This window comes from Ascaphus truei, chromosome 4 (assembly GCF_040206685.1).
Source record: "Ascaphus truei isolate aAscTru1 chromosome 4, aAscTru1.hap1, whole genome shotgun sequence".
NCBI lineage: Eukaryota > Metazoa > Chordata > Amphibia > Anura > Ascaphidae > Ascaphus > Ascaphus truei.
In genome coordinates this window covers 346,117,291-346,138,183 of record NC_134486.1, presented here as the reverse complement: position 1 = coordinate 346,138,183, position 20,893 = coordinate 346,117,291, and the positions used below count along the sequence as shown (strand labels likewise).

General features: G+C 42.0%; 1 protein-coding gene across 1 annotated transcript in view; it reads right to left on the bottom strand.

The window, feature by feature from the left end:
• The window catches only part of CSMD1 (CUB and Sushi multiple domains 1), a 2,556,145-nt gene that overhangs the window by 1,435,178 nt on the left and 1,100,074 nt on the right, over positions 1–20,893 (bottom strand). The window contains exon 5 of the mRNA XM_075598211.1: positions 4,130–4,337. Coding sequence (XP_075454326.1) covers positions 4,130–4,337 — 208 coding nt within the window. The remainder of the gene's footprint in view (positions 1–4,129; positions 4,338–20,893) is intronic.

The following is a 20,893-nucleotide window of genomic DNA, read 5'->3' as shown; positions in this document are numbered from 1 at the left end:
AATCTTACAAGTAAAATAAACATACAACCATTGGATGGTGTGGTACACAACAAATGTCCTTGCAATGTCCAACAATTATGGTAGTGGTAAATTACCAAGTGCATGAAATAGAAAAGAAAATACACGTAGCGATATACTGTGGGTAAATAGAACAAATATGACAAAAAACAAACAACACACAACAGAAAATACTCAACTAAGTGGAAGCCTCAGAGTTGTGTGTTGTTTGTTGTTTGTCATATTTGTTCTATTTAGCATCATCGTTGGACATTGCAAGGACATCTGATGTGTACCACACCATCTAATGGTTGTATGTTTATTTTACTTGTAAGATTATTTAGCATTGATAGCATTATATATTTTTTGCTATGTTAAGTGCATTATAAGGCGCCAAATGTATCTTTATCATACATCTGTGAAACATGTAAACATGCTTTTAGTAGTCACATGTAGGAAGTTTTGTTTATTCATTTTGGTTATACAAAACCAAGTATTTGGATATATATCGATGTCCAACTATTTTTGTCTTAATCATTCAAAATGTAACAATGCCATCCTAAACTGGCAATTTATTGGAGAGTACAACATTACCTATTAAGGCTGCGCTTATAGTGCCGGCACCGCCGCATCGCCGTTGCGACAAAACAAATGCATTGTTACCGGCGCTTATAGTGCACCCGATGGCGACAAAGCGACGGAGCAACAGTGCTACCAGAAATCTGGTAGTCACCGATATTTGATTTTTTTTCGGCGACGGTCTCCCCTTGTGGCCAATCGGGAGCTTCTCCGTGCTGTGCCCTCCCCTTTTATGACGTCATTCAGCGACGTCGCCTAAACTTCAAAATAAAACTTGTCGCAATTGCAACGGTGCCATCATCGATCGCGTCGCTGTCGCCAACTGTATAAGCGCAGCCTTAGAGGGCTACTGTATATATAAAAAGCAGGACAAAAAGGGAACAAAAAACTGCACCAAATATATACAAGCTAAATATTCCTTACTTCTCACAGTGTATGTGCCATTTTTATTTGATATTGTAAACCTGGTGCAGTGGATGTGCTCTGATTTTGCCGTATATTGCTTAAAATTATAATTTTAAATATAATTCTTCACTACAACCATTAGCAAAATTGGTTGGTATGTCATTGTTCATGTTCTTACATGAATAGATCAGTATTCACATGGGTGCTTTATGTTAAAATATATGTACATAAATATGTTGCAGATCCTAAAAAATAATAATAATTATAAAGTTATTTTTATAAATGTTTACATGAATAACAAAGATATATCAATTGAATTCTTCTTACCAAAATGCACAGGATAAATTGTTGACTGATAAAGTGTCGACAGATCAAGAATATTAAAATATTAGGATGCATTTAGAAGTGTTTGAAACTTTGTATTGTTTTTACAGCAAGAAAACTTGACTGAGGATTTTGATGCATTTTTTTGCATTCTAGTGGTTTAAAATAAAATGTTATATACACATGTTAATCACAGGCAACATTGTAACACCACCTCTAATTGCACCTTGTATCGTCATATCTTTGTTTGTAAAAGACGACACACACATACCGCACAAAACAAAAAAATGTAATTTATACCTTGACACATGGAGAAGCACTAACTTTCTATTCCTATGTACATTTTGTTTTTAACAAAATCATATATAGTGATGCTTTATAAATAGACACATTTGATACATAAATATCTAAAGGTCATTTTAAAAACTCAACTACTTGATCTTTCTTGCCCTGATGCTTTAAATACTTAAACTTTCACCCTTAAACTTTTTGTACTGTATCCATTGCAGATTTGTAATCCCCACACCCCTCCCCCTTTTATTAAATGTAAAAAAAAACATTTCTGGACAAAAGAATAATTTACTGAAGTACTGTAAATGTCTCACTAAAATTAGCATTATTTTGAAAATAATACATCTGTAGATACTTCTTTCTGGTGGAAAACACTGAAGATAATATCAACATTGGATTCAATTGAAATGTTACAGAATATTTGTTGCCAATATAAAATATATTACATTGCATCAGACCTACATTTTATAGAGCTCTACAAAGAAACTATTACACAAGTAAATATACAAAATAAAATCAAAATGATACATTTCCAGTCTACTCATATTTGCTATCATGCATAACCTTATGAAATTAAGCAATCTAAATTACTGGGCAACTCAAAGGAAGTCATTTTGTTTAACACACACACACACACTCATATATATATATATATATATACACACACAGTGCTCGACAAATCCGGTTGTCGATTTTGCCCCCTGTGACTGCCTCATGGCCGTCCCAGCAGCGCACCCGGTTCTGTGCTGCCAGGATTTTTTTTTTCTTGGCCTGCAGCCAGGCTCTATATAATCCCGCACATTGAACCAGCCCTTCCTGGTCTATCCTGGTCCTGCTTGAACAAGTACTCTGTTACTCCCTGCCTTAATACACTGCCTGACTTACAACCTGCCTTAAATTGCCTCCTCTAGTGCCTGCCTCCATTGTGTCCTGCAGTCCCCCCTTGCCCCCCATGCGGCCCCCCATGTGGTAACCCTTGCATCCCCCCTGGCCCCCCATGTGGATACCCTTGCATCCCCCCTGGCCCCCCATGTGGAAACCCTTGCATCCCCCTAGCCCCCCTTGCGGCCCATGAGGCCCCCCTTGCGGCCCCCCTTGTGGCCCATGAAGCCCCCCTCAGCCTCCGTCCTCCTCCCCAACACCTATTCCCTATTGCTGGGCAATACGCAGTGGTCAGAGGTCAGAGGCCTCTCCATGGGGTTTCACCTCTTCCGACCGGCACAGCAGCCTCCCGGCAACATTCCCTAGTGGCTGTCACTCCGTCTGATCCAGGACGCCACACCTCACACCTGCTGCTCCGGACACCCTCACCGCCGCACCTCTCCTCTCCTGCCACAGCCCTGGTTAGTTCTGAGGAGGTGGTGGGCATCTGGCAGCCTAGCCTGGTGGCCTGGGCCAAGGTGAGCAGGCCATGTGTTGGAGGAGCAAGATGGGTGAGCAAGGGTGGCTCATGCCCAGGTCAGATCCGGTGTCTGCCAGCATTTCCTGTGGCCACAACCCAGAGAGGAGACCTGCGGGGGGGGGGCAAGGGAGCAGAGAAGGGAGAAGGTGACAGCAGGCCCATGGGAGGAGGAGAGGGTAAGAGGGTGCCAGACCTCGGGGAGGAGAAGGAGGGTCAATATGGTTCCAGGCCTGGCGGAGGAGGGAAGAGGTAAGGGAGTGACAGGCCGCAGGAAGGAGCAGAGTGGAATGAGGGAGGCAACAGTGTGGCAGCAGGACCGGTGGAGGAGTTTATAGTCAATAGTCAGTCAGTCACCCACACAGTCAGTCAAAGTCAGTCAGTCACCCACCCATTCAGTCAGTCAGTCAGTCACCCACCCAATCACTCACCCACCCTGTCAATAAGTCACCCACCCAGTCATTAAGTCACCCACCCAGTCAGTCAGTCAGTCAGTCACCCACCCAGTCAGTCAATCACCCACCCAGTCAGTCACCCACCCACCAATTCAGTCACCCACCCACCCATTCAGTCAGTCGATCACCCACCCAGTCACTCACCCACCCACCCACTCAGTCTGTCACCCAACCACTCAGTCTGTCACTCACCCAGTCAGTCTGTCACCCACCCAGTCAGTCACCCACCCATTCAGTCAGTCAGTCAGCCACCCAGTCAGTCAGCCACCCAGTCAGTCACCCAGTCAATCAGCCAGACAGCCACCCACCCGGACTAGTTATACACTCACACACTCAATTCTTATTAGGAATTTATTCCATTTTTTTAAAAGTAGGGGCTGGGCTAGATGGCGAGTAGATTTTTGGATGATTTGTCAAGCACTGTGTATATATATATATATATATATATATATATATATATATATATACATATATATATATATATATATACATATGTATAGTGAAAACCGAGACCAAACATTAGAATAATTACTTCCAAGCAAATATTAAACGCTCCATATTTACAATACTTGGAGAGAACTTGTAAATAAACCAGAATTCACTCAAATCATTCCGTATAAAACGAATGTGTATCATTAGGATAATTATAATACAGAGCGATCTGTATTTTGGTACTTGCCATATTGACGGGGCTTCAGTTCCACTAATCTCTAGGAAATCATATCCTTCTTCCATTTGGAAATCAGTAAAAATCAGAGCTATAGTATCGCCAGGCTCAGCAAGGATAGTCCATGTGCAGTCAGCATTATTTTCGTACTCCGATGGAAAGTGAGGGCTTGACATAATCCCACTTGTTCCTCGTAAAGTTCCACCACAGGCTCCTTCAGCTAATGCATAAAAACAATTAAAATAGCGTGTATGAGTATGATCACTGTGCTTTAATAAAATGATTAGCAAAAAACTTTAGATTTGTAGAAATGTACAACATCATTAGAAACCGTACAACAGTTACAAGAATATTTGCAAGAGGCAATTGAAATCACTGTGCTATGTTTCATGTCAGGATTGATTTGCAGAGTACAGAAAATAGATTTACAAGTAGCAGAAGCATTGCTCTGCGTATTAAGGAAAGTAGAAATATATAAATTGTAAAAGTCTGACAATCTGTCTTATTCAAACTGTGACAGTAGATGATGTCACACATTTTGCAAGTGTGTCTAATGATATTTTACTTGAAAGCTTATACATGGCAAATGTTTGCAATCTACATGTAAGTCATGGCCTTAATTTTAAAGCAGCAATCCCACCCCCCCCCCCTAGACGCCTTTAGAATTTGAACTCATAATATTTGTATGTTATCCCGTCTTATGTCCTGCAATTTTTATGTTAAAAAATAGAATTTTTTTAGTTTCTAGCATCTGGGGGTATCACTGTAACCTCATTAGCTAAACAGACACTTACATTTAAAAAAAAATAAAAAAACCACTTATACCTCCCAAATCAAGTGGTGAATTTGAAAACAAAAAAACAGCATCAGAAAGGGAAAGAAGAGATCTCATAACATAAGTTAAAAAAATGCAAACAAAACATAATCAGAGAATCTCACTCTCTGTCTATTACAGTATATATAATATGTCATATATAATTATGTGTAAGCCAATAAATAAGGGTATTAACGGTAACCTACTGTAACTGCTTCATTGGTATATATGCATATATATTTGGAGAGAATAAGTCTTACTCACTCTCTCTATGCCTAACATAGACACCAAAAAAAAATATGTATATTGAATTATATATAATGTTATACACTACATATATTCATTTTTATTGGTAGACTGATATAGACTATATATATATATAAATATATATATATATATATATATATATATATATATATATATATATATATATATATATATATATACACACATACTGTGACGTCTCAGTCCCAGCGTCGGATCTTTTTTCCAGATCAAAGGCAGGAAACACTGTACTTTCTATGCAGGGGTTTATTTACAGGGTATAAGGCAGGTACAGGGTTAACTCATAACACAAAACGGAAACAAAAGACCTAACTCCTTCCAGGAGTACTGACTAATACTGCTTAGTCCCTAACTAAATCGTGGGAGAACTAAACTCTTTTCCCCACTTTAACCAGTGTACCTGCAGGAGGTCTCCTTTCAGTCTCTCACTGGGCTGTCTGTGTGTGCCTTCCCAGATCAGTATAGCAGCGTCTCTCACTCTCTCTGTATAAGGGCTGGGACCCGCTGCGCCCGGCGCCTCAGGCGGCCACACGAGAGTTCCCCACCAGCAGGGGAATCCTCCCGAGCCGGTCCCCCCTGGCTGCACAGCTCACTACACGCTGTGATGCGTCAGCCGCTAGGGGATTCAAGAGAATTGTCATCCCTAGCGTCGACGTGTCACGTGGTGTGGCTGTGAGCCAATGAGGAGGGGAGGCTTCGGGAGGAGGAGAGGCTTCGGGGAGCGGGGAGGAGAATGTGGAGGGAAAGCAGCGTGAGTGCCTGTCTGTATTTGTGTATGTGTGTGTCTGAGTGCGTGAGTGCCTGCCTCTGTGTGTCTCTCTGTGTGTGTGTGTTGCTTTTGATTACCTTCCATCAGCAGCTCCAGCCCGAGCCCGTGGAGGGATGGGGGGAGAGTAGTGGGTCCCTCCGCTCAAGACACGCCCCCCTCCCGCTCAAGCCACGCCCCCTCCCGCTCAAGCCTCCCACTCCCGCCCACCTCCCGCTCCGGCTCCCACTCCCTACAGACCGCATATCGTGGTCTGTGTCTGTCAGCGCCCCGCCTGTCTGCAGTACAGGCGCGCTGACTGAGGGAGCGGGGCCTTACCCTAACTCTCAACAGTGTGTGTCTGGCAGCAAGGGGGGGGAATCTCTGTATCACTTCCTGACTATAGATGCTAGGCTAATTAGCTCATTAACTCACAGCTGAACAGACCTGTCCAGAATGATTAACTCTATGAGAGCTGTAAAGTCCCAGAACTGACCCATTCTAGCCCTTAGAGGGCAGTGACGGCATCACAATACACACACACACACACACACACACACATACACACACCAAATAAACATGAATGTATGAAGTGAATTAATAACAAATGTGACTACAAATATACTGTATATATGAAAATACAATAATTAATATATACCTAACTAATGCCTCTTAAACATAGATTATTTCATCTTACTATATATTTCTGAAAGCATTGTATGTTTCTCTGTCTGTACTGTGTTCCCTGTCCCTAGCGACAATCTCATTGGTCCCTTGGCCCGCCCGCCCCCGCACACCTCTCATTGGCCTCACACACTCACCGCCTGCCCCCGCACACCTCTCATTGGCCTCACACACTCACACCACTGCTTCAGGCCCCCTTGGCCCGCCCCCGCACACCTTTCATTGGCCTCACACACTCACACCACTACTTCAGGCCCCCATGCAGCTCACCTTCCCCCCTCCCGGTGGCCGTCACTCTCCCCCGTCACCCGGACCGCAGCTCACCTTCCCCCCTCTCGGTGGGCGTCACTACAGGCCCCGCACCTTCCACCTCCCAGTGGCCGTCACTCCCGTCACACGGACAGGCCCTGCACCTTCCCTGCTTTTCCCGCCGGCTCGCGCTCACAGGTGCAGAGAGGGGGCGCGTGCACAGCGCTCACAGGCCCTGCACCTTCCCCCCTCCCAGTGGCAATCACTCCCATCACACATACAGGCCCTGCACCCGGCGGCTTTGCAGAGAGGGGGCGCGTGCGCAGCGCTCACAGGCCCTGCACCTTTCCCCCTCCCGGTGGCCGTCACTCCCGTCACACGGACAGGCCCTGCACCTTCCCTGCATTTCCCGGCGGCTCTGCAGAGAGGGGGTGCATGCGCAGCGCTCACAGGCCCTGCACCTTCCCCCCTCCTGGTGGCCGTCACTCCCGTCACACGGACAGGCCCTGCACCTTCCCTGCGCTCGATGGCTCTGCAGAGAGGGGGCGCGTGTGCATCGCTCACAGGTCCTGCACCTTCCCCCCTCCCGGTGGCCGTCACTCCCGTCACACGGAAAGGCCTTGCACCTTCCCTGCGTTTCCCGGTGGCTCTGCAGAGAGGGGGCGCGTGTGCTGCGCTCCCCGGACAGGAGGAGGGAGAGCAGAGACGGGCCAGGCGCGCGACAATCGGAGGAGCGTGGGAGAGAGGAGCGGTGCTGTGAGTCCTGGCAGAGGTGAGGGGGCTTTGTGTGTGCATGGGGAGAGGGGGGGACAGTGTGTGTGTGTGGGGGATGGGGGAACAGTGTGTGTGTGGGGGAGGGGGGGACAGTGTGTGTGGGGGGAGGGACAGTGTGTGTGTGGATGTGTGTGTGGGGGAGGGGGGGACAGTGTGTGTGGGGGAGGGGGGGACAGTGTGTGTGTGGGGGAGGGGGGGGACAGTGTGTATGTGGGGGAGGGCGGATAGTGTGGGGGGGAGTGGGGACAGTGTGTGTGTGGGGGGGGGACATTGTGTGTGGGACACCGTGTGTGTGTGGGGGGGAGGGACAGTGTGTGTGTGTGTGGGGGAGGGGGGGACAGTGTTTGTGTGGGGGGGCGCAGTGTGTGTGTGTGTGTGGGGGGGGGAGGGGGGGCAGTGGGTGCGGGAGGGGGGGCAGTGGGTGCGGGAGGGGGGACAGTGTGTGTGGGGGGGGGAAGTGTGACTCCCGGGCAACGCCGGGTCTCTCAGCTAGTGCCAAATAAAACATATATACAATTGCTGAAAATTTACAAAAATACAAAAAGAGTAAAAAAAATTATAAATAATCAAAAGTACAAGCATTGAATAAATCTAAATTCATAAATCAGCCCCAAGACAGAACTGGAGTCTAAGGCTGCGCTTATAATGCTTGGCCACGGCGACGCGACGTCGCACCAAACCAATACATTGAATCCGTCGCATGCACATATAGTAAGTGCGACCGCGACGGAGCGACCAAAAATTTTGAAGTCAGTGAAATTTGATTTTGGGAGAGACAGTTACACATGTGACTGTCTCTAAACCAATCACAGAGTGCCTATTGCACTCTGCGCTCCCCCTTCGTGACATCACTGGCCTTGTCACCAGAGACATCGCTCAAATCAAAAGTTAACTTTCGCCAGTGGCGACGGGTGACATCATCGATCGCGTCGCTTTTGCCAGCACTATAAACGCGGCTTAAAGCAGCCTGTTGATATTAAATCCAAAACGACAAATTGAGTGTGTTGGGGGCATGGAGTAAGAGGGTGGAATTCATCACCCATGGAGACTGTGATGGCAGATACAATTGACATGTTCAAATAAAGTTGGACATCTTTTTAGAAAGGAAAGATATACAGGGATATATTAAATAAGTAAACATGGGAAGAATGTTGATCCAGGGAGTAATCTATAGGCGGTATTTGGAGTCAGGAAGGAATTTATTTTCCCCTTGTGAGATATTTTCCCTCTGGATCAATTTATTGTAAGTACAAATATAGGATAAAGTATATGTCATCTAAATTTACATAGGTTGAACTTGATGGACGTACTGTATGTCTTTTTTCAACCTCATCTACTATGTAATTATATAACTTTCATAGCTACTATATTAACACTGCTAGCTATTGCTACTTTAAGTCATAAAGTAAATTATTGTAAATTAACCACACTGTATGATATTTCAACTAACCTATGATCAGCTACTGTACATTAATTCAGTGGTTATTAAATAACCTTTATTTGCTAGATTTAACTAAAAAATATGATGTACTGTACAGCAATGTCCACCAAATTGTAAATTTGACTTCCACAAAAAGATATAAAACTTTTTGCACATATTTTCATTATTACTTCTCACTTTAACACTTGAATAATAATATAGTGGTGTTAAAAATAAAATGTTAATAAAAACTGGTTAAGGGTATGAATAAATAAAAGGTTTGTGAAGCTATGGTATGTGTTTCTTATAAAAGTGCCATGTGTATTTCTCTTCTTTTTGCAAGAACTATACCCAGAGCACACAAAACAGATAGCTTAGAGCTACTGTACTGTATCAACAGAGGAATGGTCCTTTCCCATCCAGAACCCAGATTGTGTATTGGGGTGAGTTGTACTCTCTGTGTATTCCTCCAAATAGACAAAACACCATTGAAACTTTCTGAGCTATTATTACTTCTATCAGTTGCTGATCAGAATAATAACTTTATTAATTTCACATTGATATTCTTTGGGAAAATGTGTGGTCACTGCCTAGAAAAATATAACTTCTTACCTTATTCTTTAAAGTGTGATAAGAGATTACGTCAATGGGGCTTTTTATGTGATAGTACCAGATATTGCACTTGATGGAATACAGTCCATTGCAACAAAGCAGAGTACCACAGCAATGTCGCTAAGCAAATAAGACCTTGGTGAGCTCCCTGAACGCATTCCTTCTACAATATCTTGCTGTACAGTAAAGACTACAAGCAGACAGGGTAGGTGGGGTATTATTTATTTATGAAATGTTTTACCAGGAAGTAATACATTGAGAGTTACCTCTCGTTTTCAAGTATATCCTGGACATAGTTAATATGACAAATAATACATGGTTAAAAATACAGTTACATAAATGTACAGGGTATACATTATATACAAGACATAGCATGCACAGTTAGAGAATATATATTATAGGCTTATGTGACAGTTACAGACCAGATTAAAATGTGAGACAGCTTTAGTTTTGAAAGAATTTAGACTAGTGGTGGATGTGAGAGTCTCTGGTAGGTTATTCCAGTTTTGGGCTGCATGGTAAGAGAAGGAGGAGTGGCCGGATACTTTGTTGAGACTTGGGACCATGAACAGTATTTTGGAGTCTGATCTCAGATGATAAGTAGTACGTGTGGTAGGGGTGATGAGCTTGTTCAGATAGATGGGTAGCTTGTCCAGAAAGTATTTGAAGGCAAGACAGGAAATTTGAAATTTGCGCCTAGACTCGAGTGATGACCAATCTAGTTATTTGAGCATTTTGCAGTGGTGTGTTGTAGTTGCATTGGAGAACAAAAAATGACAAATTGAATTGTAGAGGGTTTCAAGTTTGCTAAGGTGGGTTTGGGTTGCCGAGCCACATACTATATCTCCATAGTCTATAATTGGCATTAGCATCTGCTGTGCGATACACTTTCTGACCAGCAGGCTTAGGGAGGATTTGTTCCTGTAAAGTACACCTAGTTTGGCATAGGTTTTGGATGTCAGGGTATCAATGTGCATTCCAAATGTTAAGTGGGAGTCAAACCATATGCCTAGGTATTTAAAACTAGTGACAGGTGTTAGGGTGGTGTTAGCTTTGGTTCTGATCTGGAGCTCAGTCACTGGAAGCTTTAAAAATTTAGTCTTGGTCCCAAACACCATTGTTACAGTCTTGTCAGTGTTTAAAAACAGTTTGTTTTGGGAACTCCAGTTTTCGAGTCTCAAAAAGTCAGACTGAAGTATGTGTTGAAGGTCGGAGAGGCTATTGCTGTGCACCCCGGACGCGGGGCCGGAGCGGCCGGATTGAACCACACGGAGGAGCAAGGGGATATTATTTTATTGATGTGAGTGTGACAGTATTGTTTTTATACACAATAAATACCTTTGATTGCATACTGCTAAGACTGTGCCTCACTTATCCCCACACACCACTGAACCGGAGAGTCACATTGCTGAGAACAAGCAAGAGAGGAGTACAGATCAGCTATAGCCCTACATGGGCAAAACCTGATGTAATTGACCCGCAACCACCCTGGACAGACTGACTCCACCTTAAAGACATCTGCCCTGCACCCTCACTCACACTGGGCCGTGTGAGTATTTGCATTAGTATATAGATACCTTCTTAGATCCCCCTGCACTCATTTGTGGAGGGGTCAATATTCCGTCACAAAGATACCTTCTTTGGATTGTACTTACACACGGCCGTGTAAGTATCTATAATATTCTACTGTATATTATTATCTTATAGTTCCTGTCCCAACCCCACTGCATTGGGTTTACTTTATGCATGATTTATCGCCGTTGATTTTATTGATGTATGTCTACTGATCCCTCGCTCCCCCTACTCTATTTTGTTCTCACGTTTCCAATAAGGGCTTCGGATTATCCCTTCTAGGGGTTGAAGCAGAAGGGACCATAAGAAAAACTCTGCAACAAGAGAGAGTAACCACATTTATTGGTGTCATTATTATCTGATACTAAAGGTAAGCGCCTGGTCTCCCCCATTTACATATTTAAAACTAGTGACAGGTGTTAGGGTGGTGTTAGCTTTGGTTCTGATCTGGAGCTCAGTCACTGGAAGCTTTAAAAATTTAGTCTTGGTCCCAAACACCATTGTTACAGTCTTGTCAGTGTTTAAAAACAGTTTGTTTTGGGAACTCCAGTTTTCGAGTCTCAAAAAGTCAGACTGAAGTATGTGTTGAAGGTCGGAGAGGCTATTGCTGTGTGCATATAGGATTGTGTCATCTGCATACGTGTGTATTGAAGCTTCCTTACAAGCTGTGGGAAGATTGATGAACACTGAGAATAGTAGGGGCCCCAGAACAGAGCCTTGCGGGAAGCCATAGGTGATATCCAGGGGGTTGGAGTTAGAGCCTGAGATGGACACATGTTGGGATCTACCTGATAGGTAGGACTGAAACCAGTTTAAATCATGCTTTCCTATTCCAGAGCTCTGGAGTTTGTTAAGCAGGATAGCATGATCAACAGTATCAAAAGCCTTTGCAAAATCTAGGAATATTGCACCAGTGGGTTGACCCCGTTCCATTAGTGCATAGGGTAGTGCATAATTGCAGTACTTTATACATATTTTATATTTGTAATTATCAGTAAATAAATGCCAAACAGTTTTGTGCAACAACATTTTATTTGATTTTATTAGAATATCACCATACTGTAAAGCACAATATTGTGGCCAGCAACAACTGTGCTCTGCCTTACAATATATATAAATCCCTTGTGTGCTGTGTTTTTTTTGTTTGCATCAAAACTACTGTAAAGTGTTCATTCCTAAACATCAACACATTGAAAGGACACAGAAACAACAGTGAAAATACAGAGAGCTTTTGGATGTATATGTTAAACATTTACTCGGAAGGTGTTCGGATCCAATTATTCTATGATGCTTTATGAAGGCTGCAGAGGCACTGTGCTTGGGATAGTTATCTTGGAAGGAGTGTTGACCAGATGGCAAGTTCTTTGAAATGTACAGTAAGCTGCAGCCTCCTGAGTTATAATGACATTTTATAATAAAGTTTTATTCCTGATACCTTTGGAGAGAAAACAACATGAATGTACTGTGACCAAGTGATTCATGGAATGTGGATGCTCTTTCACATAGACCCTGAAGTCTATTGACATGAAAAGAGGGACACACACATGTAGAGGCAGAGAAAATGCTAGCAACAAAGGAGAAAATGGGAAGGTTATGAAATGATTGGGGTCATGGATGGGGTTACCATAAAATAATTAAAATAGACTTTTTCTTGAGATTGCCTCCCACACATGAACCTTGAGTGGATGCTTTGGTCTAGGTTTAAAATATAAATGGCTCTTTGAATGCCATATTGCAGAATAGTTTTAGAACAACAGTGTTTAATTGGAAGAGAGAACATCATCAAAGTCTTCACCCGTCTTCCACCATGCATGTGCTTATACTACTCTTAACTTTATTAACATATGGTATCATACGATGAAGTCTGGAATAAGAAAGAAAGAAAGAAGAAAGGACTGTTATTGACTACTTACTATTGCACTTGTATCACAGTGCAACAATGTACATCCTAGAACCCAGATCCTAGAGCCATACTGTATAGAGAAACAAAATGTTACCGTGTAGAATGAAAACGTATAAAATAATGATAAATACTGTATTGCATATATATATGCAATACATATATCTTTATGCTTTAAGAATTTTTGTTTGCTATATTTCTTTAACATACCTGCCATGGCCAAAGTTCCAGCCAAAATCATGTCTCATCATTCTATTTTGGACTCAATCACATGATGATCCTGGTTTTGCTGGAGAAAACTATTTACCTCTGCAGCAGAGCACTTGTCATTTTACAGACTGTTATTATCCACCAGCTTCATGGCTCCCCTGTTAACAGAGTAAAGGGGCATATTATAGAGAGAAAATAGGAAGCAAACCTACTATCCTGTAACAGGGTTAACATTATGTATTATACTAAGTACTTACTCTGTTATGGGCTCTTGGATTATTTTACAAACCTTTCTCTTCTCTGCTGCATGATTTTAGAATGCAACGAGGTGTTACCTGGATAGTTCCTTGCATCTGCTCCCTTTGCATCTGCAATGTTGAGAATCTGATGTGTATGTAAATATGATACATGCTATATACACTTACCTCTAAATATAATGTACTTAATTACATTTGACTCCGCTTCACAGCGCGTCTTCACAGAAATTTTTCTCCGATTAACAAATGTGGACTGCAATATGTTTAACAAAATCTGTATTGAATATACTCATATACTCATGTTTTGTGTAACTAAAATGGCCAGCATGACAAGACAGATTGTGCGATATATACACAACCATGTTTTAAGAAGTATGTTAAAAAGGGCAACATTATACATGTTACAGTATGTGTTGCCATGGAAAGAATGAATTCTGTTATTCTAGCTCTGACTAAAATCTTTCAGGAAGTTGATTATAAAAGAGTGATGACTTGTGCATTTAGATGACTTGTGTGCGTGACAATGAATACATTACTGTATCTTTGCTATAGCAAAATGTCTTGTTTTAAGAAGAAAAAAGTTTTTGTTGGAAGCAAGTCCTCCGAAAGGTAAAGTCTGAATAACTGTAATGTTTATACATAATGTTTATCTGATATACTGCATTACATACTCAACAGTATAATGAAAACAATGCATGTTTTTGTGTTTCTTCTAGAGAGATGATGATTTTGTGAGACTCAATAGAAGATGGCACCTTTTCTCTGGTGCCTTCTACGTTCTCTCAGTAGCACTGAAACCCAACAGAGACCAACAGTAGCTTCTGTAGGGTATTCAGTGTTTGAGCAAGAATGGAGAAAGAACAGCCTCTTCATCTCAGTAGCCGACAATTCTGCAGATGACCATTTGATGACTGCCTGCAGCTGTCACCTTCCAGGGCCTTTTCGTCAGTTGTAACTGTCTGATTAGCACACTGCACATGACCACCAGATGCTGACGCACAGCCTCCTCACACTCCTAAGCTAAAGGAGTGGAGTTATGCCATGTACCACTAACTGTTTTTGTAAATAATCAAAAGTAAACCCATTTGGCACACCTTTGCTAGAAATAACTGTTCACTCAGAATAGCTGCTCACTCAATTGATTCTCCCATTAAACTCATATGCAGATGATTGTTATGTTGTGAGCTGATAAAACTTTTACATATTTGATGCCTATTAAGCATGGTCAATTGTCCAGTAATGGGAGGAGACTAAACCCAAGTTTAAACTGGTAAAAATGCAAGATCGGGTGCTTCCCCAAAGATGGGTATAAAATGTGCTGAAGTAAAAGAAAATGGGCAATTAACTGATAAAACTGAAGTGTCACTAATAATTAGTTTTCCATTAAAGTGCGGGGTTTTTTTGCCCAAAATATCACTGATATGAATTATTGGAGGTTTACATCTCTGAAATGCAGCTTTATCGATTCTGTCAGTATCTCATTCCACAAAACTGATACCAATGCTTTCGTAGCAAATGTTCCTATAACAATCATTATTTGTACAGATCAATTTGATAGATTTTAAGAGATTTTATGTTAGATAGCTTTTAGTAGAGAGTATGGACATTGATAGGAAATTAAATTAAAATTGGAGGAGAAAAGATGAGTAGCAAAAAAAAAATAGAAATTGATTTATTAAGCTATTCATGCACTGAGATCATCACTCAGGTGTAACCAAGAATGCAAATTATGGAACAGTAAGTAATCCAAACAATAGCTACAATAATTTATTTAACAATATTTTCGCGAAGCTTTAGATACATCACTGGTGTATTATTAGATGAAAACAAGGTAAAAAACAAAGGCAGTAAATGAAGCGCTGGACGTAATGCTTGATAGAAAAAGGGTTTATTTAGGCAAAAAGGTACATATCATTAGTGGAAAAAAATCCTCTGACATATTTAATACCTGTGAAGGTACTTTATCAATATCTCTGATAAGGTACCTTCACAGGTATGAAGCGCATCACAGTTTTTTTTTTAAACTGGTAATATATGCCTTTAATAAAGACTTTGGTATATTACATACATTTTATGTTATTTCACCTCTCCTAGTTTTTGTAGCACCAGGTTCCCATACGTCATTGGTGTATTATCACAGATTGAATAAAGAAACACACTTTATATGTAGACAAATGTAGTATATATAAATTAATTATCTTTTATTTTCATGTGTTTCCATATGTCTTTGTTCACTTTAGCACATAGCATTAGGACTTTCAAGCTTTTTTATTAGATTCCCTCAAGGGCAATTTCCAGTGTTATTTTGCTGGGAAAGCATTTGCATCTCACATTAAAAATATTCTTAGCTCATGATAAATTCTAGTTTATGAAGTGCTCCAACTCCAAATATCGCTTAAAATTCTACATTTTGATACAGTTTTCTTTTCAGACATTACACAGTTTTTCTTTATAATTTTCCTTAATAATTTGACTAATTTGTGAATAGAATTAGAGATGAAACCACTATTTGTGGTTATATATAAAAAATATGGAAAGGGAAAGTATCAAATGGCGCCAAATATGATATATACTGCAAAAGGATATATGAAAACCAAGCCTGTTGGCTGTAGACAAGTAGCTCCTCACGTTGTGCTTAAAGAAAAAGAAAAAGCACAACACATAGCGTAATACTGTGACTATAAACGGACAACACTTAACAACATGTAACGGCTGAAAAATAAATTGGTGAAATCTCAATATTAAAACATTTAATAACAATCATAAATAATATATATTGCACACAGACATTTAATAAACAAATAATGCGATAAAAATAAAAGCACTCTGCACCGCCGATGGGAATAGTAGCAATGCCTACTCACCAGATGGAGTAAGTAAGTAGGCGGTGGATAATTTTGAGAGTATCCCCTCTCGTTTGTAAAGCTGCTCTCTGCTGGCTGGCGTCTCTGGGACCGTAAGTGTGGAGATCTTGGTGCACCGCACCAAGATCTCCACACTTACGGTCCCAGAGACGCCAGCCAGCAGAGAGCAGCTTTACAAACGAGAGGGGATACTCTCAAAATTATCCACCGCCTACTTACTTACTCCATCTGGTGAGTAGGCATTGCTACTATTCCCATCGGCGGTGCAGAGTGCTTTTATTTTTATCGCATTATTTGTTTATTAAATGTCTGTGTGCAATATATATTATTTATGATTGTTATTAAATGTTTTAATATTGAGATTTCACCAATTTATTTTTCAGCCGTTACATGTTGTTAAGTGTTGTCCGTTTATAGTCACAGTATTACGCTATGTGTTGTGCTTTTTCTTTTTCTTTAAGCACAACGTGAGGAGCTACTTGTCTACAGCCAACAGGCTTGGTTTTCATATATCCTTTTGCAGTATATATCATATTTGGCGCCATTTGATACTTTCCCTTTCCATACTATAGTTCTGACCAGGGGGTCAGTTTTTTGTATCTTGGGCAGCCCCTTATGCATGTTTGGTCATTTATACATAAGGTAATATATACTCTGTCATACTATTGTGGGTAGCGCTGCCTGTTTTGTTGTTTTTATATAAAAAATATATATATTAAAAAAAAAATATATATATATATATAAAAATATATATATATTTGTGTGTGTGTGTGTGTGTGTGTAAAATAACCTACCTGATTATGAACCCTTCAGTGCCCTTTGGGGCATACTAAGCCATTAAATCCATTGATTGGCACTTTGGCTACCTAAGCCCTCAACAGGGACCTAGATAGCCACATTGCCAATCAATGAACATCCTAAATAAATGTGTTACTTACCCCTGCAAGTATAAAGGCAGTCTTCCTCACTCTCAGGGGCACCCGTTGAAAAATCCAATAAAGGTCCAATGCCAATAAAAATGAAAACAATAAACAATCCCCATACCAAGAAAAATAAAAACACAAAAACCATATAAAATAACTTTGCGCTATGGCACAAAAAAAAAAAAATGTAAATCTGTTAACATAGATCAAGTCTGAATGGCTACATCCAATCAGATGGCATCCCTATGGATCTTCAACTTGACCTGAAGCAATACATCCTCTGTTGATTGAAGAGCACTCTCCGGTGAGTAGTTCATCTTTCTTTTTCTTTTCTTGATGTTTTCTTTCTTCTTCAGGTGAAGGCTTGTCATCTTCGTTATTCAAATGAGACATTAGGAGCCTTATATAAGGCTGTGACATCACATTTGAAAGTCCAATGGTACAGTACATCCACCAATTCTATTGGTGGATCCTACTGGTATTGGATGTACCCTGTGATAATTCGTCAATTTTGGTTGAGAATTACATCTCAACCAAGAGTGATGTAATAAGATGGTATATCAAGCAGCCTGATCGGTTGATGTATCATGTGATTTGTTCCCTTTTTTGTTGGTGTGACATTACCTTAAAGCAATGGGGTAACTAAATTTTTTGTGATCCCCTGCAAAATTTTCAAAGGGCCCCCTAAACAAAACACACAAAATCAATGTTCCACCAGCGTCCCCATGTGAGCAGCCTTGCGAGCACCCTGCCTCTCACACACAATGCTCTCACCACCTCACTCTTCCTTCCTGTCCCCCTTTCTCACGCCATGTCTCAATACCTTTCTTACTCTTCCTCCCTCTCTCCCCCTCCTAACTCAATTCCACACACACAAAGACACACACACAATATATATGTATGTATATATATATATTTATATATATATATATATATACACACACAGACATAATTCCTGCCCCCTCTATACATACTGTACACACACACACACACACACACACACACACAATTCCTCCCTATGTATACATACAGTATATACATACAATTCCTTCCCCTAAACACACACACACACAATTCCTCCCTCCCTACACACACACTTCCTCACGCCTACACACACACACACACACACACACACACACACACACACACACACACACACACACACACACACACACACACACACACACACACACACACACACACACACACACACACACACACTTCTTCTATCCCTACACACACACTCATTCACACAAATCCTCCACCCTACACACACAATTAATACATACAGAATACAGCCACACTCTCCCCTGGGGGGGTTTGGGGAGGGGAATGGAAGGGATAGGGCTGTGCTGACCCACCTGTGTGGGAGCTTCTGAGTACTTAGCCATGCGGATGGGGAAAGAGGCAGGCAGAGGAGAAATTCCCTGTTTGCGTCCCCGCATTAAGCAGCGAGAAGCCTAACAGCTCCAGCCGGAAGGGACCCCCTGCACTATCAGCCCCTCCACCCCCTACGTTGCAGGGTTTATCGGCAACGATAGTTACGCCACTGACTTAAAGGGAAGGAATCACATGGTACACGTTAACCAATCTTGTACCATTTGATTCCTTCAGTAAATGTGTTGTTTCAGCACACAAAAAAGAAAGACATAACAGGGTTCATCCACCAATAGAATTGGGGGATGTGTCATGTGACTAGCATATGTGATATCACAGACCTTATATAAAGTATTGAACATGTAATTAAACAGGAAGAAGATGACAAGTAAACATCTGGAAGAAGAAATAATTATATAAAAAAAAGAACTATTCACCTGAGACTGCTCTTCAATCAACAGAGGATCCATTGCTTCAGGTCAAGTTGAGGATCCATCAACCATTATGCAGGATGCCATCTGATTGGAAGAAGCTACACGCCACAAGGAGAGAGGGGGGATGGAGGGGGCAGGGAGAGAGGGGGAGAGAGAAGTGAGGGGGAAGAGAGAGGTAAGGGGGAGAGAGTGGGGTGAAAGGGGAGGAGAGGTGAGGGGAGAAAAGGGAAGTGGGGGATGGGGGGATTGGAGGGGGAGAGGTGGAGAGGTGGGTGGAGGGGGTATGGGGCAGGAAGTGGGGGGGACACTGATATTAACTACAACTGTGCGGAGCTCTCTGCAGGTAGGGTGGGGGAAGAGTCGGTGCCTCTTGTCCAATCACCTCCCTTGTCTGAGAGCTAATTTTACTCTTTGTGAAAGAGAACTGAAAGCTGATTGGCTGAAAAACTTGGCAGGGTGGCAAAAATTCCAGGCCATTACTGATTGGATAATGCCCGGAATTTTAACCAATCAGAGATCAGGGATTTTAATAATGCCCGGAATTTAACAGCTTTAGACTATAATTGAGATTACGTCCTGCGCCATGCTATCTGCCGTAGAAAAACAATCAGGATTTCTTTTACATAACTACTACAGTGGCGGCACACTTTATTCTTAGTTGGCTCGAGCCGCAAGCCGGGAGGTTCCCCGGCTTGCTCGTTTTTTTCCCTCAGCGTGCCGCACGTCATCGATGCGCGGTCACGCTTCATCGGGAGCGTTCGCGCATGGCGCGCTTGCCCAGGGCTCCCCGGTGGGGGTGGGGGGCTCCGGGGGACCCGGCGGACCCGGAGAGGGGAGGGAGAAGCCCCGATCGGAGGACCGATCCTCCGAGGCTCCGGCGCATGCACGGGACACCTCGGCGCGCGCCCGGTATCTGTCGCGGCCGAGACCGGGTAAAGGTTAGAATAAACTCGGCCGCGACAGTATGTCGAGTGGCACCAACACGGTAAAACGAAAGTGTTCAGAAAGCAAATGGAAGATATTCTCTGAAGTGCCTGTTATACATTTACAGTACTAATTTGGTTAACGTTCTGAGATGCAGCTTTCTAAAATGAATGAAGTCAAGTGATCACTCCTTACCTCTGTAATATCCTGTCTGTCTTCTTTGTCACAGACATGTAACTCCAGAACAAGAGGTGCATGAGAAATTACTTATTAAACTTTCCCTGCTGCCTGATAACTATGTGCCCTGCTTCTAATCTGGTTGTACAACAGGCCTCTTGACCCCAGAATTCCCTGCAAAATAACTACATTTGAATCTGGTTTATCAATTTAAAAGACAGGACTACAGTAACTACAGCTTTAGAAAGTTGCAATCTGACACAATACATGTAAAATAAATTGCTATATTCTATTTGCCTCAAGCAGGGTTTGTTAGTCACGAGATGACGAGCATCATTGATTTGTTTTGAGGGTGTAGGTGAAACAATGTTGATCATATTCAAGTCAGGAATAGTTTAAGTTAACATTCCCATGTGACAAAAGGTATCAGTGGCAAATACGTTTGTTGCATCCCAAGTGGAAGGACAGAGGTTGCAGGAAAAAGCAGCATTGGTTTCAGAAAAAAAACATCCAGTGAGAAAGGGCTGTGACAGGATATGTTTTCATCTTTTATTT